The sequence below is a fragment of the Lepidochelys kempii genome, chromosome 7 (assembly GCF_965140265.1).
Source record: "Lepidochelys kempii isolate rLepKem1 chromosome 7, rLepKem1.hap2, whole genome shotgun sequence".
NCBI lineage: Eukaryota > Metazoa > Chordata > Testudines > Cheloniidae > Lepidochelys > Lepidochelys kempii.
Window position 1 is genome coordinate 72,630,199 of NC_133262.1, and position 27,680 is coordinate 72,657,878.

Consider the following 27,680-nt stretch of genomic DNA (forward strand, 5'->3'; position numbering starts at 1 on the left):
ACCAAACTGACCACGTATAATCTGTAATATAGACACAGTATGACAGATTAACCTGAGATCCTTTTTTTGTGTCATGTGTTTGTAAGAAAGAGTTATTCAGGATAAAATTCACATTACATGAGTCATTCATGATTCATTAGGTATCTTTGGCAATATTGTACATTTATGTCTTAGTTACATTGCAAGTACTAATTCCTTTGGATACTTATCGTGTAATTCATTATAACTATATAGACTAATTTAAGTGATGTTGCAGTAGTGTCGTCTATCTATACATTGTCCGTGACATATGTGATGTATAGAATTAAGTCAGACTAGCAGAATTGAAGTTACTCTGCACATTTATATTACAGATCACTCTTACTCATTAACTATATAGCAATTACAGTGTAATTAATATTATGCCCTTTATATATTACTAAAGTGGTATTTATGGCTCTGTAAAGTCTAAAATGCAATTAAGTTATAGTTTTTAAAAACAGCATACTATTTCCCCAAACAATTTCAATCTAATAGGATGCTAAAGAATGTAAGTTGTATTTTTAAAAACTTTTCCTAACTAGAAATTATTAAAGTACAAAGTACAATAACATGACCTAAAAAGATCTGTCTTTTAGAAAAAAAAGTGTATCATTGCTTGTAATATTATTCACATCTAATACACAAGGACAGAGGAATACTATAGTAAACAAAAAAGTCAAGGAGCTACAAATATACAACCCTTCTGCTTTCTCCAGTAATAGATCTCCTTGGAGTTTCTTGTTGAGTTCTCAGGTAATAGATCTCCTTGGAGTTTCTTATTTTATGTCAACTCACAGTTTCCCACCCTATTCTAAAGTGACTGGATTGTCCACACTAGCTGCGTTAAGTCTTAAGATGTAATGTTTATTTACAAGACAGTTTAAATGTTGCAGTCATGTAGCTATGTTCACTCCACAACAGTATTGGAACGGGCACAGCAGCTTGGGTGTCTCAAAGAGTGCATCATTGTTCTAAATGGCCTTTTCTTTGCCTCTTTAGCTGGAGGTGACTCCTCAGTACTTTTCCTAGAGAGCTCTATAGGCTCTGTCTGGAATTGTTCTATCTGAATTTCAAGATGTTTTTGAATGGCTAATCCAAGAACTTCTGGGTCCACTGCTGCCCCATATACTTCCCATGTCATCCCTTCATCATCCCATCTCACTTCACGTACTGGAGACTTTGGGGCCTCTTGGTCATGTTCTAAATTAACCTCTGGGAACACATGAGGGTGACCTTCAGCTACAACAGATGGGCTTGTGGCCACAGACTTGCATTCCACTGTTGAAAGGGTTTGTACCTCTGCATCTTTGCACTGAAGAGGAGATTTCAGTCCTTTGGTTAAGTCATTCATAGAGGTCATAGTCCATGTGTCTTTAGTCTTCATTATCAAATCTGCACGTTGCTGGTCATGCAACACAATGTAAGAAGCCTTCGTTTCCTGTTGAGCTCTGCTCTGTTGAATGCAGTGCTGAGCATGTGACAGATGCTCCCCAGGAACACTACAGCATTTCAGGATTCGCTTTGCATCCAGACCTGATTCGCTAACAGATGACACAAGTTTAGGAAAGGTCATGATATCTGAAGTAGGCAAGGACTGACGATATCCAGGAGTTACCTGTTCTCTTCCCGATTCACTAACTGAGCATACCAACCTTGGAACAAGTTGAAGAGATGGTATTGGCAAAGAATGGCAATAGGCAGAAACAGTGCCGTCTATCTTCATAGCAGAGTCCTGCCTTGCACTGCAGGGTAGAGCAGTGCTGTTGTGAATTGTCATCACTGTGGCAGGGTATATACCGCTTGATACGTTACTGTAAGTCATGCCACCTTGACTAAGCCCAATTGATTGACTGCACATTGTCCTGTTTGGGAAACCACCTCCTGGCATGTGTGGTCCTAGAATGGCAGTGTGAAATGTTCCAGGATCTGTATAAATGGTAGTGTTATATGTTATACCGCCACTGTCAAAGCTGTTTGTGGGCACTTTTTGGTCGCTATATGACGTGGGAATATGAGTCACCTGGTTTTGATAGTTAGGAGTATTTTCATATGTTCCAGAGCCATATCTCGGTCTTAGGAAAGAGGTGTTATGCACTGATGTATCATAACTACTGCCAGAAGAACTGATAATGGAGTGTGTGGCACTGGTTTCCATGTGGGTGACAGAACTCTGCTGCTTGCAACTGCATGTTAGGTCAGAATGGCTTCTCTGAACTACAGCTTCCAGTCCTTCCGTTCTAGTCACACTTTGCTGGTGTGTATCACAGACTGAAGAAATGTTTTCAACAGTGCTACTCTTGACATGCATCCTAGTGTCCTTTTCTTCCAGGGATATTGGAATCTGGTCAACGGTCAGGAAACGGTTTGTAGTGGTAGCTCTGTTCTGCACATTATCACCTTGTGCATGATCACTCGTCGTTCTGACAGCAGATGAACTTTCCACCATTCCCGACTGTGTAGAAGACCATTCAGAACTAGGGGTACTTCCAACATCATTCTCACTCACCTGTGTCTGGCAGACAGTACTACTGAGGCTCTTCTTGAGATCTTGTTTGCTGCTCTGTCTTTCATCAGAACTCACTTGCCCAAGGCACGCCAGACTTGAGGAGCTCTTAGACAGAGGGTGGCTGTTCAGATTCAGGGGATGGTGGCAAACAGAATTTAGTGTTTCCTGAGGGGAATGGGTTGGGACCTGGTGGCTGTTGGCTGCCATGGCAAATAAGAGACCTGCAGGAAGGAAAGAGACTTTAAAAAACAATTCAAGAAGGAATGTGTAATTAGCAATACTCTAGATCAGGAAATACTTATCCCTATGGAGCCATTGCTTAGGCTTCCCTTGCTTTTTATAGTCAAAAGCATGTGCCTCCAGAGATCAAAGTACAACATCTTTCTTTATCCTCAAGTGGATCAGCTTGTTTTTACCATTAAGATTGTTATACAAAGGACGTTTTTCCCAAATTGGGTTTGTACTTCATGATACAGAAGGAGAGTCAAGTCTCTCCTGAGTTTACTGAAAACCACTTCTTACGATGTCCAGAGACAGGCACTGTGACCACCCACAACTTAACTGAAGGGAAGGCCCATTGTTAAACAAAGATGAACACTCAGGAGAAAAGTTATTCGGAACCTACGTTAAACAGCTGTTGTGACAAACAAAACACAAAAATGTTTTCAAGATTAAAAATCCTTTCCTCTCACAGCTGTTCAGCTTTTAGTTCCTTGTGATGTCATGATTTTCACAAATTATCCAGTCATCGAGTCTTCAAGCATAAACTGGATTTAAGTTTCTAAATTGGAAAAAAAAAATCAACTCTCCTGCCCTGCCCCCTCCCCCAAATAAGCCGAAAATCCTTTAAAGCCTTATTTAAATATTGTTTAAAAAAGGTAAAAGAGGTAAAAGAGACTAGTCATGTGGCTTTCCCATTCTGCTGCTAGCAGTACAAACACACACTGCATATGGTCTAAATTTACCCCTTTCCTGGCAGTTACCTTAACACACTCACACCCACCCAACCACAACAATTCAGATTATTGCTGGATTTCCCCTGTTATCTGTCCTACCTCAGAGAGACTGTCATGGCCATTTATACTTCAAGGTTGCAGTTATAGGATCCACCAGGTGAGTTAGCAGAAGAGCTCTAACGAGGCCAATTCAATCAGGCTGGATGTGGCCCATTCCCAACAGTTGACATGAAGTTCAGCTCTTCTTGACAACTGTTGGGAATGGGCCACATCCACCCTGATTATATGGCCTCATTAGTACTGACACACACACCCCCCCCCCTTGGTAAGGCAACTTCCATCTTTTCATGTGCTGTATATTTATACCTGCCTACTGTATTTTCCACTCCGTGCTTCTGATGAAGTGGGTTATAGCCCATATGTCCAAATAAATGTTAGTCTCTAAGGTGCCACAAGCACTCTTCATTGTTTTTGCTGATACAGACTAACGCGGCTACCCCGCTGAAACCAGAAGAGCTCTGCATCTCAGAACAGGGTTTCCTTTTGCAAATTGCCTTAAGAATCCAGAAGTTCATATTAACTGTTGAAGCTAATACCCAACAGCAAGGTGAAAAATGCTCATTTTCAAATGAAATATTACAATTCTTCTGTCTTTGACAAGAGAACTATCCAACTTCTGTTAAGAACATACTTGCTTCCACTGGCTGGTATAGTACTATTTGCCCCTGTGACCCCTACAAATGCTTATGTTAGTATTTCCTCATTTAGGAGAAACTGTAATAGTAACAGTCTTGTTTTTAACCAGCTTTAACAGGCCCAAAGTAGCTTCTTCCAGTGGCTTTCTTTTTAATGTCATTTATTCTATTCTCCTGCTGTTGCAACATTTGCATTGACTATTTGGCCTATTCACCTTCCCTCCTCTTACCAGACACTTTGATGTATAATTGAAGCGAAATTATTTTAACAGCTTTCTGCAACAACAGAATGTATTCAAAAGAACACACTCAATTTTTCAACCAACACATAGTTAAATCAAGCTGCAGCATTTAATTTATTAGCATGCAATTAAGTGGCCAGCTCAAATAATACTAAGTATTTTTTTATATAGAAGTACAGATGAAAGTGTTCCTAAATTTCATGCCTCAGGCTTCAGAGGATTGTGAGGTCCAGAAGGAAATATTTTTCCCCACCCAATGTATTTCAGGTTTGTTTCCCTACTCCTCCTCTGAAGCATCAAAAAGGGCCAGGGCTGGAGATGGGACACTGAAAAGGATAGACTGGAACTCTGAGGTGGTATGGCGAATTCTCTCATGCAGATGTTTGGCTGGTGGATCTTTCTTACGTGCTCAGTCAGCTCAGACTTGTACTGATCACCATTTTGGGGGTCAGGGAGGAACTCTGCCCCAAATCAGATTGGCAGGAACCTGGTGGGGGTTTAGTCTTTCTCTGTATCATGCGGCATTGGTTGCTTGCTAGGATAATCAGGGTGCAACTAACCAAATCAATTGCTTGCCATTGCAGCAGCCTCTCAGGCATTTGTGCACCTTGGTTTCTCCTATTTTCTATTGTAGCATACAATGTTTTAGTCTCCTGAGGACTGTAATACTGAGTCTAAACCAGGTTTTTGGGCTCCATACTGGGTAACTGGGTGGGGATTAGCAGCCTGTGATGTCCAGGAGGTCAGACTAGAGGATCTGGCAGTTCCTTCTGGCCTTAACCTTTATGACTATGTAAGTCCCAATGTTTTTAAGAACTTTTAAGGAAATGCACGCTGCATATTCTGGCTTTGCAACAAGAAAGCATTTGCAAATACACGATTCATGCCATTAGAATGCATTTCAAAAAAGAACTTTAATTCTTGGGACAAGAAAGCTAGATGTAACTGATAAGTTCATCACACAAGAACAAAAATACCCTGTAAATAGATCAAAATACTCTGCTCATCTCTCCAGTAAATTGCCCAATCCCTGAACAGAAGGTGAGGGCTTCTAATACAGCCACCTTTCTTCTGGCTGGCAGAGGAGGAGGAGAGTAACAGGAATAAGTTCATGTGCTTACATAGTTCCCAATCATTTACATATTGGGGTTTTAAAAGATCTTTTAATGTCGATTTTAAGATGTTTGGGGAAGGGACTGCCCTGGTGTTATGTACAAAGCAGCTAGCACAACTGGAGAGTTGAGCTGCTCTAACTGTTCTTCTAGGTGTCCTGTGATACAAATATATAATTGCCTATCATTTATTTTCATATTTTGTTTGCTTGTATTCCCCAATTCTGTACAAACTAATGCCTCCCTAATTAGCAGGATTAATTCCTTTCATATGTATAATATTAATAAATGTAAACTGTTCCCTCAGATGATGTAGCCGGAAATACATGGGGCTGGGACACTACTGGCGCCCCAAAGGCTTCCCCCGCTCTCTCTGCTGCTGTCCAAGAATGGAACAACAGTGGAGAAAATCCACTGATCAATTACGGAGCCCATGCTCCACTGTCCCTGCTGTCTGGGACTGAGAGACCTGCCTGTTGCTTAACCCCTACTCAGTCACCCTTCTCTCCCACACCCAACGGTTAGTCTCCCAAATTCAGAGAAAAGCTCATACACGAGATTGCTGAGGGCATTAACCAGTGCTGCTGAATGGGGGGTGGCAAGGGCTGCAGGGGCCATGAACCCCTGGAGTCCTGGCTCCACAGAGATGTAAAGTGCTCAGAACTGCCTCTACCTAACCCCAGTGCTATACCCTTCATACTCTGATCATCTGTGACAGCAACATGATGTTCCCAATGACTAATCTGCTACAAAAGCAATATGTGATAGGTACTGGAGAGCACAGTCAGAAGGGAATGATGGACAACCACCACTTGCTGTCAATATGAATAACTCATTCTTTACAACTCTACTGCTACCCCATAACTGAAAGTGTTTAGAAAATCCCATTCAGAGAGCACATGAGAAGTGAAGCATGTGATAGAAATGATATCTAGTTTTAAACACACTTCACTGGTCCAGCTCTCTCACAATGCACACACGGGCCCAGTCCTGCATACAGATACACCGGCTAGCATATCTTTCCACATGTACTCTAAATGAAATGAACAGGATTAAATGCCAGAGTACAACTGTATGCGTGGGCATAACTGATTGCAAAGTCAGGGCTTTAGATTTAAACTGTTAGGGCAGCGATCTTGTTTTCCTACACATCTGTAAAGACCCTAAGACACCATTGGTGCTAACCAATATTTCACAATGTACATTTCTTCAGCCACAGGATCTATAAGTCTCAGATGAGAGGAAGTCTCCAATACAACAAAGAGAAGGTAGAGATATAGGGCTTGATCCTACTCCCACTGAAGTCTACAGGAATTTTTCCAGGGACACAACTCATGAAACTTGTAAGACTTGGGAGGTAAAGATCTGTTAACACATCAAAGTATGAACAAAACTTTTTACATTACAGTAAACAGTGCAACAGAGAACTGTTTACATAAAGGAGAGCCTGAGGGGGGATTTGAATGTCAAATTCAGGTGAAGAATCACTAATATGGCAGAAATACTTTTACATGAACTTATGATCTATTGCCAATAACAACATCAGCTGAAAACTTCAAAGTTTAAGTTTTCAATAGAATTCCAAAAAGGAACAACTACTTTATAAAATTGTGTTTGTCTCTCTTGATGCTATCCACACCTACAGATAATTTTAAACACAGCTACACTGAGTAACTGAACACCAGTAGATTAGAAAGCCAACCTCACATCCGTGGTTATTTCACTCTATGGACAGCAAGTAAATTATTGCTTTACAGACCTAGCACTCTAAATTTGGTTATTGTTCAGATACATGTATATTCAATTGTGATCGAGGATAAATATTGCTCTTGGCACCCAGGACCATAGGACCGCAAAATAATGGAAACAGTCACTTTCTTATTCCTTAAATAAAAAAATTTAAAATGATTATACAAAAAGGGAAATTCCCTAACAATAACTTTAAGACAGAGTTAAGGATGGTGAAAGATATACCTTCCAACAAGATGAACAAACCTCTATTAGAACAATATACTTTACAAACATGTTCCCCCGCCCTCCACACCAATATCAGGAAATTCAAAGTAAAGTTTCCACAGACATCCTCATCTTTTCCCCCAGTTCCACGCCCTCTTTCTACCTGTAAATCTTATTCTCCTCAGTCCTATGTAATAATCCATGAGCAATCAACCACCCACCAAATACTGGCCATAGCCCAAGTTCTCTTTCAGTCAATACACTCTATGTGAGCCAGAATTAAGATATGTATGTCTGAGTTGATAATTAATACTTAGCTCTTATAAGGCACGTTCACCCATATCTCAAAGCACCTTACAAAAGAGGAGCAACATCATTATTTCCATTTGTAAAATGAGGAACTGAGGATCCGTGATGTGAAGAGACTTTCCCAAGGTCACTTGGCAGTTAACAGTACATTGTTGTGTTACTTACACTATGATATACCTTTATTCCCAAGTGGGGGCAAGGGATGCTCACTCCTGCTTCTTAACCTTCCCTCTACTACCCTCCATCTTTCCTTCTAACAATCAGACCCGCCAACACTATGGGTTTCTGACTCTCCTGTAGGTGAATGGGGGAAACCCAGTCATTCTACAGAGAAATCGCACATTGATTGGCTGCATTCTCAGTAAGCAAGATAATGGGGAAGGACAGCCAGTCAATGCTGCTGCATATGCTGAGCAGCTGCCTCCTTCTCCTTCTCTCTGTCACTAACCCATACACAAAAGCCTGGGAGCGCTACTGAAGCGCCCAGTCCTTTCATCTCAGAGCCTCCTGAAATGTAGACACGGGGCAGGGAGGTAGGTGCAGAACTAATTAAATGGCACCCCTGGGGATGGGTCTGCCATGCCATCAGGCAGTACTTTACACAAACTTAAAATGAAATTGCTTTGCATCACAAGGGACTGGCAGGTATGTAATTCAGATCACACACACTCATCCTCCCTCCAAAACTCTACATTCTAGCGACTAGCCTACAAAATGCTGCAGACTTGAACCTCCAAAGTCCAGAAAAACCCATCATCATCTCCCCATACACCATGTCCCTGTGGCATAGAGGCACCACTCTATATACCATTCATCCTTCCAATATACACCAGAGAGATTCTCTTCCACATACTGGGTTACGTACAGTGTACCTAGAAATTCTCCATTTGAAGAGGGGAAAGGAGTGGGCACACATCCCAGCAATTATACCAAAATGTGTATCTTCACAAAAGCCATACTGGTGTCATGAGAATGGTATGTATAAAAATGTGGATCACTGCTAATGTAATTTACACAGTCAGTGGGGCACTTTTGCATTTTGTGCAGAAGCGAATCAGAAACTCGGATACACACGTAGAGCATGGAAAAGGATAAAGGTAGAGTTAAAGCTGGGGAACTTGAAGATCTGAAGTCCCTTTCTTTCAGTGTGTGGGGTGAGGGAATTGCTTGGTTTTATTTTAAATTCAACAAAACACACCCCTGAGGTTCATTCTATTTAAAGATATCTATTGTTTACATTGACATTATGTGAAAAGTTTTAGTTCAAGAATCTGAAGATGTCTGCACTTGGATACACGAACAAGAAAGCATGCCATTTGAAGTAGATATGTTAGGAGTATATACAAAATTGTTAGACAAGCACAGAAAGGATTAGGATAGAAATGGAATTAACATCCACTATTTTTGGCTTAGCTTCAGATGGCTGCATGAGGGGATCTAGGATGCTTTCACTAATTCCACTGAACTACTTTACTTGAAAGCAACAAATTTGTGTGGTTTTCTATGACTTATGATTAAAGTTGTGACCTATTTAATGCATTAGTAAATTTACTATAAGGATATTACATTTTGTGCATTTTACTAGTTGAGATTTACTGACAAATTACTATGCCTAAATGAATTTCTCAATTTTGTTTTATATTTCATGCATATGTTTTCAATTACAATTTTGAAAACAGAACGTAAATGGATAAAATGCAAAACAATCCATAAAACCATGTTGGCATCTGGATCAAGTTTTCAAAGCAAGTGGCATTACACACAATACCAGCAATAATCTTTCTACATAGACAAAGTTTTGTCTTCATCAAAATTATCACTTGCAAAATGAATAGTACTAAAAAGTCTTTCTTCCATGGTTTGAATCAGGTACCTGACACCTACTAGCTCCAGGATAATCCTACTCAGCAAAGTACAAAATGCCTGTATCCCCATGCACCCCACGCCATGTGCATCTGTAATTTAAATAAATTAAATATTTGTGTTTCATTTGCTATTGCTTAACTAGAACCTTGCCGATCAATTTTCAGTTTAATTTTTTTAAAACATAATTTATCACTCGGGCTGACCAAATAACAGTAAAATATATTTGTCAGTGAGTTTTTACACATATGTGTCATATAGTATATTCACCAAGAATTATCTGAGCAGTTACAACGCTGGACGAATACCAGTGAGATCCATTAAAAAATGCCACCCAACCGCATCAACAGGTAGGGGAAACTGATGGGGCCAGAGGTGAAAGGGGGACATTCCCAGTAGTGATGAAGAGAGGCACTTGCCAAGGAACAATAGCCTCACATGGGGTCTCTGGCACCCATTGGCCAGCAGGGTGAGAGGGGTGCTGACTGGCCAGCATTCCCAAGCTCCCAAATTTTAGCCCAGCACTGGGGCCATGTGGAGCCTCTTTCAGCTCCATTCCAGCAGCCCACCCTACCCACCCAAACTAGGAATGAGAACTTGGCCTGACAGATGCTGTGGGTCTAGCCAATCATCTGTTCAGGGGGTCAGGAAGGAATTTTTTCTCGGGCCAAATTGGCGGAGGACCAGGGAGTTGTTTTGCCTTCTACACAGCATCTGCAAGCAACAGGGGGTTAAGTAGGAACACATGTTACCTAACTGGGGTGGTGTTACTTATTCGTCACAACTTGTAGCCGGTTTCCAGTGTGGTTGAGAGAATAAAATGAACAGTTCTCAGAGATAAAAGACCTGGGATTTTGGCAGGGCTGCCCAGAGGATTCAGGGGGCCTGGGGACTTCGACAGCAGGGGTCCTTCCGCTCCGGGTCTTCGGAGCACTTTGCCGAAGACCTGGAGCGGAAGAAGTGTCGGCGGGACTTCAGTGGTGGGTCCTTCACTCCGGGTGTGCTGCAGAAAACTCTCATGGGGGCCCCTGAAAACTCTCGTGGGGGTCCCTGCAGGGCCCGGGGCAAATTGCCCAATTTGCCCCCCTTTTGGGTGGCTCTGGAATTTGGTGATGGGCCGTGGGTAAGACCTTGTGGCCCTCGTGGGCCGAGGTCCCCTATCCTGCTACACCCTCTGTCCCCCTCGTGGAGGGAGGGGTGCTAGGTAGGATTCAGAGAGAGCTGAGTCCTGGGGGGTAGGCTGAGGAGAGCTTACCCCACATTGTGGGTTATATATTAAGGAGCCCTGTAACCCTAGCACCAGTTATGGGTTATATGGTAAGGAGCCCTGTAACACCTACATTGGAACCAATTAAATGCCTAGCATAGGCAAGCGTGGGTAGTGAGCAGGTAGTACTCCTTCCTTGTGCTAAAAGTTTAATAAAAGTTGTGGGTTACCACTTAATTCCGTGAGTGTATCTATCGATCGGTCTTCATTCTGCCGTTGTGTCCGCATCAATTTACTCAATACTATTAAACCAGCCCTACTTATTACTACCCCTCAATTGCTTTTGTTATAGCTCCACTCCTTTCCTGGCTTCACTACACATTATCTTTTCCATAACAGATGATAGTGTATCTTTTCCTTGTCCCTCACTTATAGGGTCACTGCCCAGGGGCAACAGCCAGGTGAGAAACCAAGTGCCCCAAGCTGGTGGGGAAGAGGAAGGGATTCTTCCCATGGTGCTACTTTTTCCAATTTTCTTACCCAGTGTTTGCTTCAGCAGCTCTTCAGAGTTTTCACAAGCATTATTAGCATGAAACTGACCTGATTCTTGTCAGTTTTCCTGCCTCCCGCAGGGTGTTCTAGTAGTAGGAGTGAAAATTAGTAAGAGCAATTTTCAGTTTGCTATGGCTTTGGAAAGCTATGAGGAGCAGCAGGTGCTGTTTGTCTGCTTATCTGGGAAGATGACACTGCATCAGTGGGTCCCAACTCTGCACTCCCTGCACATGCCCAACTTCAAACCAAGTCAATAAAGAGAAAATATATGACATACAATATTTGTTGATTTAGTTGCTTTTATAGCCCCTTCATCCTAGCAGCCAAGTGCCTATTAGCACCCTCATAACTGTGGTAATGGAGAACAAACCAGTTTCTAAACTCTCATCTGTTTATAAATAGCACAAAAGTTTAATAGCTTAATAGCTCTTTGAGTAGTTAGTACTCTTCTCCCTTGAAAAATTGCTGTGTCACAATTCATATATTGCATTGTTAAAGACATTAAATAGACTCTTCTGGGATGCTTGTCACTACGTGTAACAAAGTTCCTCCTCTGCCTTGGTGGATCCTGCGCTTATTAGCGGATTTGCTTTCCTCAGAGATTCACGGCAGCCCTCAGTTTGGCCACTTTTGCTAGTGGCTCAAACGTGCTGTTCACTCAGCTAACCTCATCACTGGCCAGCATGGGGAAAAGGAAGGAGAACAATCCCAACAGTCCCTGCTGGTCCACCTAGTGGGTTGTGGGACAGGCCAGGGACCTTCCCCTCTGGTGGGACCCACAGTCCAGGTCAACTCCTCCTGTATCCAATAGGGAGTTGACGGAATCGGGGGAACCCAGGCCCGCCCTCTACTCCGGGTTCCAGCCCAGGGCCCTGTGGATCACAGCTGTTTATAGTGTTTCATGTAACACCTGTGTGACAGCTACAACTCCCTGAGCTACTTCCCCATGGCCTCCTCCCAACACTTTCTGTATCCTCACCACAAGACCTTCCTCCTGATGCCAGATAGTGTTTGGACTCCTCAGTCCTCCAGCAGCACACCCTCTCACTCTCAGCTCCTTATGTGCCCCTTACTGACTGAAGTGAGGTCTTTTTTAAACCAGGTGCCCTGGTTAGCCTGCCTTAATTGATTCTAGCAGCTTCTTAATTGGTTCCAGGTGTACTAATTAGCCTGTCTGACTTAATGGGTTCCAGCTAGTTCTTGATTGTTCTGGAACTGCCCCTGTTACCTTACCCAGGGAAAAGGGACCTGCTTAACCTGGGGCTAATATATCTGCCTTCTATCACTCTCCTGTAGGCATCTGGCCCGACCCTGTCACATATGATATCTGGACACCTCACAATAGCCCTGTGAGATAGGGAAATATTATTGTGCACATTGTAGAGGAACTAAAACAGAAATTAAGCTGCAATTGTATAAAGACTTGCATTGGTGCTTCATTGTCATGCAGTTGTTGACATCATTGATTCTACACACACCGGTGATGTTAAACATGTGAATTACTGTTTGCAAGATTGGGACCTAAAGGAAAATTTATTTGCTAAGTTCATGATTTAGAAAGCCCACCCAAAATGTGATTTACCCTATGTTTCATCCACTTATTGCCATGGCACATTTAAGAAAGGGACACTATCTTGTTAAAATCTGAACTAATAATAGATTTGTGTGTGCCACTAATTGCACATTAGATGATAAAAGTGAAATTAAAAAAAAAAAAAAAACTTAAACCACTGATTCAGTTTATTTTTTCATCTTACTCAGTTTGTATAATTAAAGAGACTTATTTTCATTTTCTGGTTCTCATGAAGTAACACTGTGTAGTACTATTTGCATGTACTAAATGCTGCAGGAAAATATTTAGGTCTAGACAAAATACAACCAATTTTACTGGAATATACTTTAAGCAATGGAAATTATTCTTTTAAAAAATACACTCTATATTTTGAGCTTTAAGTCAACCCAACAGCATCCTTCTAACTAATTGAATATGTAAATAACACAATGTCTAATGCTCTATACAGCATATACACACAGATTTGTTACAGTAGCTGATTTCAGATCTGGATTTGATTTGATTTTAGAATGTAACCTTGAAAAATACTCTCCAGCCCAAAGAACAATGATTATTTTCAGTTACTTGGCTTCGCAATCCCATCATTCCTGTACCAAGCCTGTGCAACAGCCACAATTGGCATGAAACCTCACATTACACAAATTAAATAAATAATCTCTTATACCTGTGAAAAGGAATTTGAATGATTACCTGACTCACTGAATTCTAAAGAACTTTCCATGAAACAGAATTCTACTATCCTCTGTGAAAATGCACTATGTGTACCATTTCCTGCCACAAAAATGGGTGAGACACACAATTCTCACCAGATGGTAGTAATCTTGAAAGAGCTCTCCAGAAATTGTACCACTTTTAATCCATGTGCTCTGCATTTCACACTGAAACATTTGATTATGGGGATCCAAATATTTTGTACTAAGCTTCTAAACGGTATTAAGACTGAATATATATCTTGCTCTCTCTCTCTACACATACACTTCATCTATGCTAGTGATAACCTGGGGATAAATTGCATTCATCATGAACATTTGGTTGCTTCACCTGTACTTTGTCCCCTAGTCCATCTCTGTCAGAAAATATTCCAGATCTAATCATGAAGTCTATAGCATTCTAACAATTTTTTAACAAGCTTCTAACAATTTTTTTTATAAAATCTGTCCCTAAAACTTTTCATTGCCCCCTACCCTACCAAAATATGGATTTATTCCTCCAAATTAAATTGATACTAAACAAGTCAAATTCAGTTCTAGAGTAAGGGTTTAAAGTGCAATTCTGAAGAATTACTATATCCAAACAGCACCATCTTATTCAAAAAATCTGACTGCCAATACACACAGCTCACGTACTGAGCTCTGACTGCTCTCTTTACTCTTGTTGGCATTGCAGAACCAACATAGCTAAGAGAACTAAACATTCTTTTCCATTTAAAAGGTCAACACTATTGTTTTCTAAGTTATAATCAGTTACACCTGTGAAACCGTACTGAAGTCAGTAAAGCTGCACCAATGTTACTAAACGTTTAATTTGACCACAGCACCTTTATTATGTTGATAGTGCACGAGATGCAAAAAACCCAGTTTTGACTCTGTACCGAGGTACAGATGCCATGTGGGGGTTGAGGTTAACATGTTAACAGAACACATTTCAAACAGAAGTACTCACTCAAACAGATAACATACAGCCCTCTATTGTCATTAGTACAGGGTCACTTATTTGTCTTTCAGATATTGACCCACTCTGAGAACAAACTATCAGGATTAGAAACAGGAACTTTCCACCTGATGAAGTGGGCTTTAGCCCATGAAAGCTTATGCTCAAATAAATTTGTTAGTCTCTAAGGTGCCACAAGTACTCCTCGTTCTTCCCACCAACAGAAAGCCAAGAATCTTTCTTCGCTAATAGAATGAGATTTGTTTGGGGGCTTGGGAAAAAACACACATAAGATACTGGACTTTTTAGAACACAACATACATAGAAAAGCTATTTTAGATCATTTCTAAGCTGCCTTTATTGCATTTTGGGACAGGAGTTTTAAAAGAGCTCAGTGTTGGACTAATGCTGCAGCCACTGAAGCGCAGATTTTTACCACAACTTCCAGAGACAAGAGTTAGGTCAACACTGTGCACTTTGGAAATTCCCTCCCTTAGTTATCCCAAGATACCATACAGCTGGATAGCTGATACTAAGAGAACCTCTCTTTATGGATGGAGAAATGTGATAAATAGGAGAGAAACAGAAAAAAAAAATTTTTTGTACATTGTGACTTATACAAAAAATACAGTGCAATATAAAGGTTTGATACTAGTATATATGGAAGGGGTATGCTGACGAGAGATGTATGGATGTTTGCATTTCCTCCAGTAGGTGAAGGAGGCCTTGTGAAACAAGTGAAACAATATTGTCATCTAGAAATCTGCAGCAGCTTTATTTAGCTAGTTATGTCACGCTAAAGTGACTGATGGTTAGCTGTGCTCATTTTTAAACTCGTTGCTCTGTAAATTGGAAACGTGTGGTGCTAACATTAAGTTCTCAAAAACAGATTAAATATGTACATTATGAATTCTCTGCAGAACTTGGCAAGAGGCAAGGAGAGAGTGCATTACAGATTCACCACCATCTTGTAAAAATTCCTGCACATTTCCAGTATCCCTAGTGATTACTGTCCATATTCTATATCAATAACTTTTTATGGATTACTTATTCTACATAAATGTAATATTCAACACACAAACTGGCTATAATGCACATAATTAGAGAAAGAATAATGATGGCAGAGCCGACAACCCTATTATAAGAAACCCAGACAGCACTGGTTTTGGGTATTATGCTTGTAATGCACGTTCCTCTCCTCCAGCTATTCTTAAAGTCAGGCAGGAAGGCAGTATTTTATGAAGATCTCACAGCAATGGATCCTTGTAAAATTTTGCTCCATGCCTTCAAATTCAGCCTCTGATTACAGAGTAAATCTGTTCAAAGTAGAACCATCCTTGCCACAAATGGAGACTATATAATACCTGTGAAATTAAAAGAAAGAGTTCTATAATAGACCTAGGCCAAGAGTCTCAAAATGATTAATAATTTTGGGTCTCCAACAGGAGACAACTGAAAGGGGCCTGATTTTTAGAGGTTGGGTGCTCAGGAATTTCAGAAAATCAGGCCCTGTTAAGGCATCTCAAGTTGGGCACCTAAAAATTACGACTTCGTTTTTAAAATCTTGATTCTAGTTTGTGTCAGCATTTATTAAACTACCTCATGAAAGGCTTCAAAAAGTCTGTCAGCAGAACATTCACAGCACTACAACTTCAGGGCACTGAATTCTTCTTTAACACCAGGACAGATGTATGTATGTTTTATACCAAGAGGGCAGCGTGATTTTAATTTACTTATAAGATTTATTCCAGTAGAAGGCTGCTATATCTAGGTTCTTAACTCTATTTAAGCCTATTACAGACACCCTGAATGTAACCTGCAAATTCCCTGACATACTGCTCAGGAAGAATGGCCTGAGAGAGGCTACAGTTGTTATTAATGACAGCATATGGCAAACGTTCAAGAACTTTCATTGCAATCCAAGCAGCAGCAGTTGTGATCAGTTACAGACTGCATGGTGGGATGGGGGAGGGAATACCGTACATCAATACTAGAAGTGCAGAGTGCATCTTCATTACAGAGTTCTGTTGTAGTCACCCATGAGGGAAAACTACTATACTTAAATGTCTAAAGAGCTTTCCTTTTTCAAATATCTGACATTTCCTTATTTTAGAGCTGGGCGGATTAAGCAATTAAAATAAGGAGATCATAATGGGAGTGCAAGAAAAAACAAGTGTGCCCCACATTAGAGTTCTTTGCACATAACAAGAATGTTATACAGGCACTCGATGAGTTCAATACAAAAGCCTAGATCGTATACACTCCATATACATATAAATAAGCTGATCAGCTGCGTCTGTTACTTCTTATCAGCTATACAATGGTTAACTCCAAGCAAGCTTCCTTTGATTTCCAACACTACCCTCCTGTTCCTCAGCGTGGCTAAGGTGTGGAATATCAGACAGACATCTCGCTTACCCACTGACAGGGAGTCAAAGGAAGAAGCAGGAGTGCCTGAGTCACTCTGTATCAAGTGAGGAAGTGTCTGGGAATACTCAAAGCTCCAGCAAGGGGCTCTCTCCTCTCACTGACTCCCCAAAACAATGACATATCAGGGAAACCCTGCTTATAATATTACCTTGCAATGACAATAACATGAAAATAGCTATTTTGTGGAAAAAATGAATGGGTTTCTATATTTACTGAGTTAATAAAAAATGCAATCAAATCACAAAGACAAGTTCCATATGTCCATAGTTTATGTGCTCAAAGCAAAATCACACAAATGGAGATGGTATTCATGTGATAAATTAGTGTACGGACATTTGACCACCTTGCCTGACCTCTGCTCATGAATCCAGGGATGGCCTGCAGTACTCACCTGGGGGTTTACTACACATGGATATGACCAATAAATTCTGCCCTTTATGTCCCCTCCATCCGCACGCATACATACATTCCCACACACACCACATCCTGGAGCACTGCCAACTGCCAAAAATCATGAGTCAGGTCTCAAAAAAACCATGCTATATTTTAAATCTGATTATTCTGAAATCCAATAAAAGTTGCGTGCTTTTAATTTGCCTCCCGTCATTAGAGCATTTAGGGTTCATGTTTTCAAGCTTTTCTCCACAACCATGAAGGCTAAAAACTTTTTTAAAATGAAAGCTAGATGCTCATGTAATAAGCTGATTTCAGTAGATGAGGCTTTAAGAAAAACATCAAATATTGTGAGAAGTGAGATGACCTAGTACTATACTCACAGTGAAAGCTCTGCTGTCTGCAGAATTTACATATTAACACACGGTCTCTAGACTGTAACAACAGACTAAAGTTACACAGAGCAGAGACTTAATCTAATTGCCACATTTAAGTAGGAATATCTTGCAACTTATATTCAGCTAAATGTCAGCAAACAATAGTCTTTGTGGGTATAGCATTTTGCTGTTTCTTAAGGACTTCAACTCTTTAATGCACAAACGTGACAGTGACCAATACCTGGCTTCCCAACCACAATGCAGAATGATTCAAAAAAATAAATTACAACTCCTTAACACTGGGTGCTACTTAAAATCCAACTTAAAATCAAAGTCAACCATCAAAAATATAGCACAGCAAAAATGTACAGACAAATGCAAATTAAAAGTGAAAGGCATCAACAAAGTTTGTAACCCTTGTCCTCCACAAACCCCACCCCAGTCTTTCCAGGCTGGCATTGATGTAAGTTTGAACTCTGGGCTTGGAGCCTCTGATGAGCTCCACCTCGGTAAACCCCATTGCAAGGTCAGGGCCACAGTCCCCAGTCCCAAAAAGAGAACCACATAGATCAACCCCTGCACCTAGTGACTACAACTGAACTCTGTGCAGACACAACGATCCACCCATCTCAGTCCCTGCAGGATTGGGGACCTGAAAACTCTGAGTCAGGGACCTATGTTTTGAGATTGTCTGCAGGGCTGCTCCATGCACACAGGAAATCAATAGAAATAAAAACAATAAAAGCCATGATTTGCTGCTGATAGTGTAACGAAGAAAGCAGGAAGCCAAACTAAAGTAATTTGTTTACAGAAGGCTGCATGCAACCACCCATGTCTTGCATACCTAGCCCACTCCACTCCAAGAGGTTAGATGACTGAAATATTTATATGCACTTGTAAATTAATATTATACTTGCTTTAAAATACTCTGATATTCTTGCAGGGTTTTTTTTTTCCTGTGTGTTTTGTTTTTTTGTTTCACTGCTGGTTTGGAAGTTTAACAGCAACAGTTAAAATGGAAAGAAATGAATTTGATCTGGCCTAATGTCATGATCTATCAAAGTCCCAAGTTCTACATTAACTTCAGGACTAAGATTTCTTTGGCTAGCTGAGCTTGAACAGGACAACAATAAGGTGTCAGACTAAGGGACAACAGTGTGCCTGGCGTTCTATACATTTAGAGCTCTTTGCCACACATTCCAGTGACAGTAGTCCTTGGAGATGCTCACATGATATCATGCTTGGCAGAAAGACGGCAGTTGTTTTTATAAATTGCAGTGGGTGGTAGCAGCAATGACACTGGAAATATAAAGGAAAAAGATGGGTGGTGATCCCAGAATTTCTCCACACACCCAGGGAAGCCAATGCTCACATGCTTGAAAGATGCCCCACCGAACAGATCAGTGGGGAAGCTCTCTTTATCTTCTTATGGATGAAGACATTTCTGTCTCTTTCACAAACCCAGTGTCATCAGTATTATAGGTGGCAGATGGACTAAATACCCTAATAGGTTCTCTCTCTCTCCCTGGCTCTCATATTTTCCTTCTCTATCTCCTATACCACAGTCTGTACCCATTTAGACTTTGAGGTTCCAAAAGTTACTTAAAGTTACTCTAAGCAGCAACATGGAACAAAAAGAAAATAGATTTTAAAATTATGAAAAGGGGTGAGGAATGTGCAGTGATTGCAGAAAGGAAATGGGAACCAGGACTACTGGTTTCTATCTCCATGTCTGGATCACTGACTCACTGTGTGACCTTGAACAAGTCACCCCCTCTCTGTGAGACTCAGCTTACCTATCTGTAACATGGGGATAAGAAAAATACATCACAGGGGTTTTGCAAGGCTTAATTTATGCTTGCAAAGCACTTCAAAATCCTTGGATGAAGGATGTTAGGAGAAAAATCTTTTTACCTTTTTAAAAGAAGGACCTTGCTTGAAATAATTAGTTAGTTTCTTCAGTATAATGAACTTTCTGCCACATTCACAGAAAACTACCTTATCAGAAATGGTTACATTCTATTCACTCCTTACCAGCATCAGTGCAGACCTATCCACTTCCTCAGACACCCAGTGTTAGGTCAGAGTGGTTAATCCAAAGGATTTCGAATAGGTAAAGCAAGGATTAGTTGAACAGTAACATTGTTTCACCATAGATGACAATTTCTCCAATAAGAAAGCGCCAGTATAAAAACCAGTTGTCTTCAAATGCCTTTCCCATCAGATGCCACAGAATAAGCATTTTACTTACTGCTGGGACTGACTTTAAAAAAACAACAACTTTTATCTGTGCTGGAATAATCTTGTTCCAGCAAATAAACCAGAGGCAGGATCTGTCTGCTATAGGTCATAATTATACTTGCCTATAGGTCAGTTTTATGCTGCTTGCACCCTATTTCATAGCTATATCCTCACGTGGTGATATGTAGCACTCCTGCTCAAGTATGCAAGGGTTTACCACGAACACACACACTGGTACAAGGGGTGAACTATGATGTAATATTTTATCATAATTTGAGTCATGCTGAATTTATGTCCATAAGAACAGAGCTGTGAAAAATCATCAGAATCTGGAGACTTACCTATAGAGATTCACTCACTTACTAGCTTTTATTCTAGTATGCTAAACTCTTCATGAGTACCAATAGCATGGCAAAAGCAGTACGTCTTTGCACTGGCAGAGACTGAGCAATCTCTGCCCAGAGGGGAGAAGTGAGCATGCATCTGTGCAAGAGAAGGTTGAACTGGTTTGAAAAGGAGTAACAAGAATAGTTATGTAAATACAGTTTAGTCTACCTAATTAATGTGAAGTATCATACAAAGGATTTGTTCCTCTGAAATGTTGTGGGTCACATGAAGTGGAATGGGGAGAAGGGGGAACAGGACAGAAAGACTTTCCATCTAGAAATTTTGTTTAATTATATATTGGGTGCAACAGTTATCATATTAGCAAATAAACAGGTGATAACCTCACTCAGAGATATTGGGAGTGAGAAAATATCATCAGTGTTGCCAAAGATGATGACTTGTGGCTAGAATGGGATGATGCAGGATATTCATACCTAAACACCGAAGTGAGCCTACAGCATAACTACAAGATCCACCACAGAGAGGCACAACTAAAGTCCAAGAAATAAATCCCAGCAGCCTCAGAGACTTACATTGACCTAACTATGTAAGTGTCTATGCTGCAAGATGTAAGTCACCCACTACATCGATACAATAACTCCACCTCCACGAGAGGCATAGTGCTTAGGTCAATGTAGTTAGGGCAACGCAGGGTCCGTGTAGACACTGCATTACTTACATCACCTGTTGGCTGTCAGCCCTGAGCGGGGCTGACAGCTGGAGCTCCACCTCCACCCCTCCCTAGCACTTACAGCCCAAGCTGTCAACCAGGCCAGGCTCAAGCTGTCAGTGGCCCACTTCAGTCATGGACGCGCTCCTCGTGAGGATGCACACTGCCGACAGAAGGAGCATGTATGGACTTGAACCACCTGCTGTAATTAGTGCAGTGGCTGTATGTCAACTTAAGTTGATTTAATTTTGTAACGTAGAGAAGCCCTAAGGCTCATTTGAGCTCCTAAGAACATAAAGCTTTTACTCTTTGGCTTAACTCAACTATAACTACAACAATTTGACCCCATCAGATGGTGTACATATCCGAACAGAGTAGGTATTTTATGCCTCTTACTTATGATTACTTTGAGTTCTTGTAATTAGATTTATTTGGGCAGTCACTGTGGACCATTTTCAGAGACAAGAACGATTAATCTGTTCTCCCAGGACACAGAGAGGAAGGGATGAAAAAATGTTTGTACTGGAGCATTTAGCTGAAGCCATGGGATGGAAGAATGTCCATTCTCAAAAGATCCTACAAAAGACTGTCTGCAATCAACCAAGAGCGCCAAAAAAGCCTAAACCACAAGGTGTGGCAACAACTAGAGACCATAATTTGCAAACATGGTATCAGCATTGTTCACAGTATGTCTAAAATTCTGAGGAGAAGCTACTGTATTTTCAGGAATAAATATATCTCCCATTCTGTGGGAACAGGTGTGCTTCCCCACTGCTTGGCTGATCTGAAGACAATGGCTTCTCTCAACTGACTGCTCAGTCAGTTACAGAATCCCCCACTTCTTTATTACCATCTGTTATTAACATCAGAAAAGCAAATTTTGAAGCATAATGATAGAAAGTGTTATGAGCCCTAAAGAAATTCATTCCAGCTCATGAAGATTAAACATTTCAAAACTAACATCAGCTTGGGTAAAAGAAGATACCTTGCCCACCTTTATTATATCAAATAACTATAGATGACCATCTGAAGCAACTGCTATTAAGCACTGCTGGAGACAAGATACTGATCCAGAGAATAACTGGTCTATTCCACTATCGCAATTCTTTTGATTTTAAGATATTTGAACTAGTATTTTCTTGTCTCCTTAATTTTGGGCCTTTGCCCAACATTTGGACAATGGCATGTTTGCCATTCATGAATCTATACATGGGTTACTAACATTTTGTATCATAAGTTAATTTTTTTCTTTTGTTGGTAGAACTTGCACCACTTGTTGAAAGGGTTAAGACAACAAACCACTAGATAAAGCATTAACAAGAGGAATTTCCCCCTACATTCTACATTAAGATCAAGTCAACGCACACAAAAACAGTAAAGTCTTAGTGTGTCTTCCCAATTCGTCAGGAACACCCCAAAACCATATAGTTTGTTACTTCCATTATATTATGGACTTCAGTGTGATCATAGTCCAAATAATTCAGCAAGACAACATTCGGGATACCACAACATTGTATATCAGGTATCAAAACCTCTCTTTGAAAGCAACTGTTTTAAGAACTAAAGAACAGGAAGAAGGCCACAAATAGGAAAGATCTTCTCTGGCAGAATTTAAAAAATACACTGAAGATACAGTACATTCACCTTACCCTAGTTAGATACATGTTTTGCAGAAAGTGATGAGCAAAGAAATCTTTTAGAATAGGGTGCCATTTTAAACATAACAAAAAATATCATGGTGGGGTTGCACATTTACCATCTGTTTTCCAGATCAAAATTTGCTTAGCTGATAAGTAAAAAGATCTGATCCCTACTAATTCGACATGGGCAAACTAGGTTCTTTCACTACCATGCGTTACTGATAGTAGAAGATTCTGCAGGCCAAATTAAGGCCTTATTTACATCCATTCAGCCCCATTCCATTCAGTTGATTACACAGGTGTAGACTCACTGGAGTTTAATTGGTAAACATTTTGCACAAGGAGAAAGAATCCAGCTCATTCCTCTGTGCTGTTAGCACCACAGCACAAACAGGAGTAACGCCATCTGTCTGAGCAGATGTGACTTTAAATACACACAAAGAAACTACTGGTTGAGTAAGAAGGTGCTATTTTTACAGTCCCTTTTCAATGCAGAACCAAAGCACTAATAGTTAATGAGTAGGCTCATAGCATTGCTCAGGCTGAGATGTCTGCTGGTGTCAACCTCATCTACACTTAGCTTGTCCCTAGTCCCATTTCCTAATTGAGTAAGGGATTACTTAAAACAGGTTCACAACATGGCTTTAGTTTAATTAACAGATGTTTCTGTTGCTGAAGGAGCTCTTTCTGAATGGAATTTTTGTAAGATCTAGCAATTTAAAAACAAATTGAAAACATTCTTCCAAGGTAATTCTTTGCTTATAGCTGCACCCATAAAGCGTTTCTATATTAGATTAATTTAGTAGTTTTAATTCATCCATAAGAATTATGGCATCAACGTTCTCAGCTGGAGAATGGTTTAACATCTTTTCACTCCACTGCCCCTTCAACATATCCCTCCCCTTGTTCTCAAAAACAGTTGAGGTCACAGAAGTGTAAAATAAATGGTTGTTGGTTTTAGACAATTTTCTTGTTAAAAATATAGCTTGTCACTGAAATGACTCTTGTAAAAAACAAAATTAATATTTAGAGTTCATTGTGGATTCAAACCTTTCAGAATTTGAAAATTAAGTAAAACAGCTGAGCTACCAGGAAAAAACAAAAGCCCCTTTCACATAACTGGCACAGATTTGCTGTAATGGATGCAAGATTTATACATACACCTTTACAGTATACATCATAATAGCTTCACTGTGAATCTACATGAGGATAGCTACATAAGATTAGTGACATGTTTCACTCTATTATATGGAAAAATATTAAACCCCAGCCTCCATATATACTCAAGATCTAACTTCAAGGGAGACTGTCCACATGAACTCAAATCAATTTTAAAAATATGAAGTTGAAGGCAGTGTCAGGCACTATTTATTATCGTATGGTTTTCTAGAGTGAGCATCAGCATAATATCTAAGTCCACATTTCTACCTTGCAAAGTCCACCTGCCAATTTTCGTAGTTTTACAATCACGTCTTTTTCTATTTTAGTGTCCCTTACTGCTGTGCAAAGCACTCACACAATGGAGGAAACTGACTGTATAAGAAAAAATAAAATTGACTATACACATACTGTGGTCAAATGCACCAAGCAAACTGAAAAAAAGAAATAGTTTTTCCTCTGACTTCTTACAATTACACTGACCTTGTGACAAAAAAACAAAACAAACCACAAATAAAAATACAATTTTTAATTCAAATGTATTAAACCAATACCCCTTAAACCAATAAAAACCAGGGGAAAACAAAACAGAGTTAAGACTTAACATAGTATCTTCAATTCACCCTGCTGTTTGTAATTATTGGAAGATGTCTCCGTGCATTGAGGGATCTCTCATGCCATGTACTATATAACATTTTGTAATGTTCAAGCACAAGAAGGTGGCCTTAGACTAAAGTTTCAGCTTTAACTCTGGAATCTCCCTGCTGTAGTAGATTAAAGCGATGCTTTACATGTGACTATAAGAGGTTTTGTTTTTAAGATTCTAATTACAGGGAATGGCAGCTAAGAACGCAACCTGTTTAGGTTAAAAAAAAAAAAGGAGTTATCAGAAAGGGAAAGAGGAGGAAACCCTTTGCTGTTCTGCACAGAACTAACCCAGCATGCAGACAGGTGTAACATCATCTCATTAATGCACCAAATGGCTCTGCTCCTCTGGACATTTTAAAGCTACACCTGATTTGTGCTATTTTATCATAGCTCTCCTCTCCCCCCAGCTCTTATTTTTCAAATTGATTTTGATTATTTGAAAACAAAAACTTAGTTTACTGTAAAAAGAGTAAATATATTTCTGATGCTTTAACTTGGCACCATTATCTAATGAATGAATAATCTTATTAATAAGCACAAATAAAAAGCCCAAGGACATTATGAACAAGTGATTGCTCTTAATGTTTAAGTGTTTGTATGCAATTATCAAATAAAAAATTAAATTTTAACTACAATTCCCCTGAGAGTAGTAACAAAATACATCTTAATGAAAAGAACACACAGAACACTACGGCTTAAAAAAGTCAACAAAAGCCAGAACTTAAAAAATAAAAATTAAAAAGACACTTCTTAAATCCTGTTCTGTCTTATTGCAGAGGTCTTTGAGCATTAGGCAAACTATTGCCCTAATCCTGAAAATGTTTGCCCGCATGATTAACTTCCAATGGGATTAAACAAGTGCTTAAAGTTAAGTTTATGCCTAAGTGTTCACAGGCTCAGGACCTCAACCATCACCTTTGCAGGTAGGCACAATACAGCAACTGGTGTTTTGCATCAAATGATTACTTTATTTAATACATAGATTATTGACAAATAGATTTTTTTTTGTATTTATATGTTCTGCCTTGTTTGTGTACCTCCCCATGTTTAAAAAAAATAAGTTCTTATACAATGACTCTCTCTTCCCAGTCAATATTTCATGTGTACAAGCCACTACATAAAAATAACCTGCTTGTTTCTCTTCATTTCTTTCCCCTAATCCCTAAAATGCACTGAGTATAAGTTTTTAATTTTAACATGGGACTTCATGAGCTAGATAATGCACACAAAACACAATTCCCTATTGCAGTCTCGGACTTCAACACAGCAAAATAATTGCCCCCCATTTGAGTTTTGTTAAATCAATTTGTACTTGGGTTGAGACTTTTGAAAACCAGGTTTCAGCTCAGAGCAAATTTTTAGTCAGTCATTCTAAACAGCTGAAGACAAAAGATACCACTGAAGCCATGATGGATCCTGTACATAGGGCAGCAACAGAGAAAATAAAGCCGATAACATCATTTAAAACAATGGTATAATGCAAGTGTGGAGCAGTGATTTTTTTCAGGTTGCATTTGCTGTTGTGCACTAATTTGCTGACAGCTTCAAAAATGTATGGGATGACCACGTGGTACAGTGCTGGGAAGGTTGTTCTCTGATGGAATATTACAGCAAAAACACCCAAGAAATAAGAGTTAGTAAAACTACTATACGAGTTATCTCCTCTTCCTTTTAGCAGAACTTTTTTGGTACCATAAAAGTAAAACACACACAAGAGAGTTGGATACAGCAGCTGAGCATCCCTACAATCCAAAGGGTTCAGGGGAGAAACACCTAATGTATTTATATTCTTTTAAAATCTCTACAAAATACCATAGAACACACAGAGATTAAAGGACAAACAGACACACATTTTAATTAAATCTTTCAGGCATTTGGCATGGAAAGAGAATCGCCTTTTGCAGAGCTGGATGAGATCTGTTTAAAACTCAAAACAAATGCCACCTTTGAGAGGTCCTCCTCTCTTTTTAGGAAAAAATAAAACTCTGCAGATTAATTATTATTTCAGTTTTAATCACCGGATTTTAGGTCTCCCTCTCAGAGTCCAGCTATCATCAGCCCCCACCCAGCACAATACTCACAGAACTCTGGGTCTGTCTCTCTGCAGCTCCTCTCACTTCCATACAATTTGCTTTGTTATTCTCCAAGACATGCCTTTAAAATGAAAAGATCTCATTGTATTAGAAGAAAATAAGAGAACATGTATCTCCTGTGGTCCTTACCTTCCCCCTACTCAGAGAGATTTTACATCCAGCTTGCCAGTCCAGGTTACCTGGGTGGGGGAGGATTTCAAAAGATGCTCAGTAATTAAATGAGAAAATCAAAGCCAGGAGAGTTTAGGTTTCCTCTGAAAACTCAGATTGCTCCTCCTCCTGTTGGTAACAAGGTGTATGCGGGGGGAGAGAGGAGTGGGGAGTGAAGACCATCAAAACAAATGGAGAAGGGATTAAGGGATGCAGTTTCCTTTGCTTCTACAGGTGACGCCTCTTCCTACCCCTTCCTTCCCCCCCCCCCCCCACGACTAAAGAAGAAACAAAATGGAGCCTGGGAGGGAGGGAGAGAGATAATCCTGCTGCTTCATCTGATTAGAGAGACTGGGCCTGTGCAGAGCTAGCAACTCAGCAAAGGATAAGGAAGCATGGAGAGGGGAAAGAGAGGGGGTCAGAAGGAGGAGCAGATGGTGGGGGGGGGGTCACAAAAGAGGAGGAGGAGCAGGGGGAAAATAAAGTGGGGAGGGAAGAGAGGAGAATAAGGTGGGAGGGGGAGGAGTGACTACAGTGATGGTTATGAGAGCGATGTGGCAAAGTGTGGGTACCCGGGCACAGAGGGACTGCTGCTGCTACCTGGGGCATAATTGCTCCCTATTCTCACACAGACTGGAAAATATGGCTGGGAAACACCTGCTGCTTCCGTGTCTCTAAAGGCTGTAAAGAAGGAAATAAACAGCAGCTTTGCATGCATGGATTTGAAACAGGAATCTCCTGGTAAATTCAGAGGAGTAGCATCTGCTTGGGTTGAATAGGAGGAGGAGGAGGAGGACAAGGGATGTCCGGCTGGCCCAGTGGACATTCTGGCTAGTGCTTTACTATTTCTC

At 40.2% G+C, this 27,680-nt stretch overlaps 1 protein-coding gene across 2 annotated transcripts; it reads right to left on the bottom strand.

Moving 5' to 3' along the window:
* On the bottom strand, positions 1-27,081 carry GPRIN2 (G protein regulated inducer of neurite outgrowth 2). Of its 2 annotated transcripts, none has more exons than XM_073354912.1 (2): positions 26,809-27,081; positions 1-2,748 (listed from the first exon to the last, which is right to left on the bottom strand). In XM_073354912.1, exon 2 carries the CDS (start codon positions 2,732-2,734, stop codon positions 929-931), a length of 1,806 nt encoding a protein of 601 aa, XP_073211013.1. In that variant the 5' UTR covers positions 2,735-2,748; positions 26,809-27,081; the 3' UTR covers positions 1-928. The 2 variants fall into 2 exon arrangements, with proteins under 2 accessions (XP_073211013.1, XP_073211014.1); XM_073354913.1 differs by lacking the exon at positions 26,809-27,081 and adding an exon at positions 26,668-26,796.
* Positions 27,082-27,680: the final 599 nt, after the last annotated feature.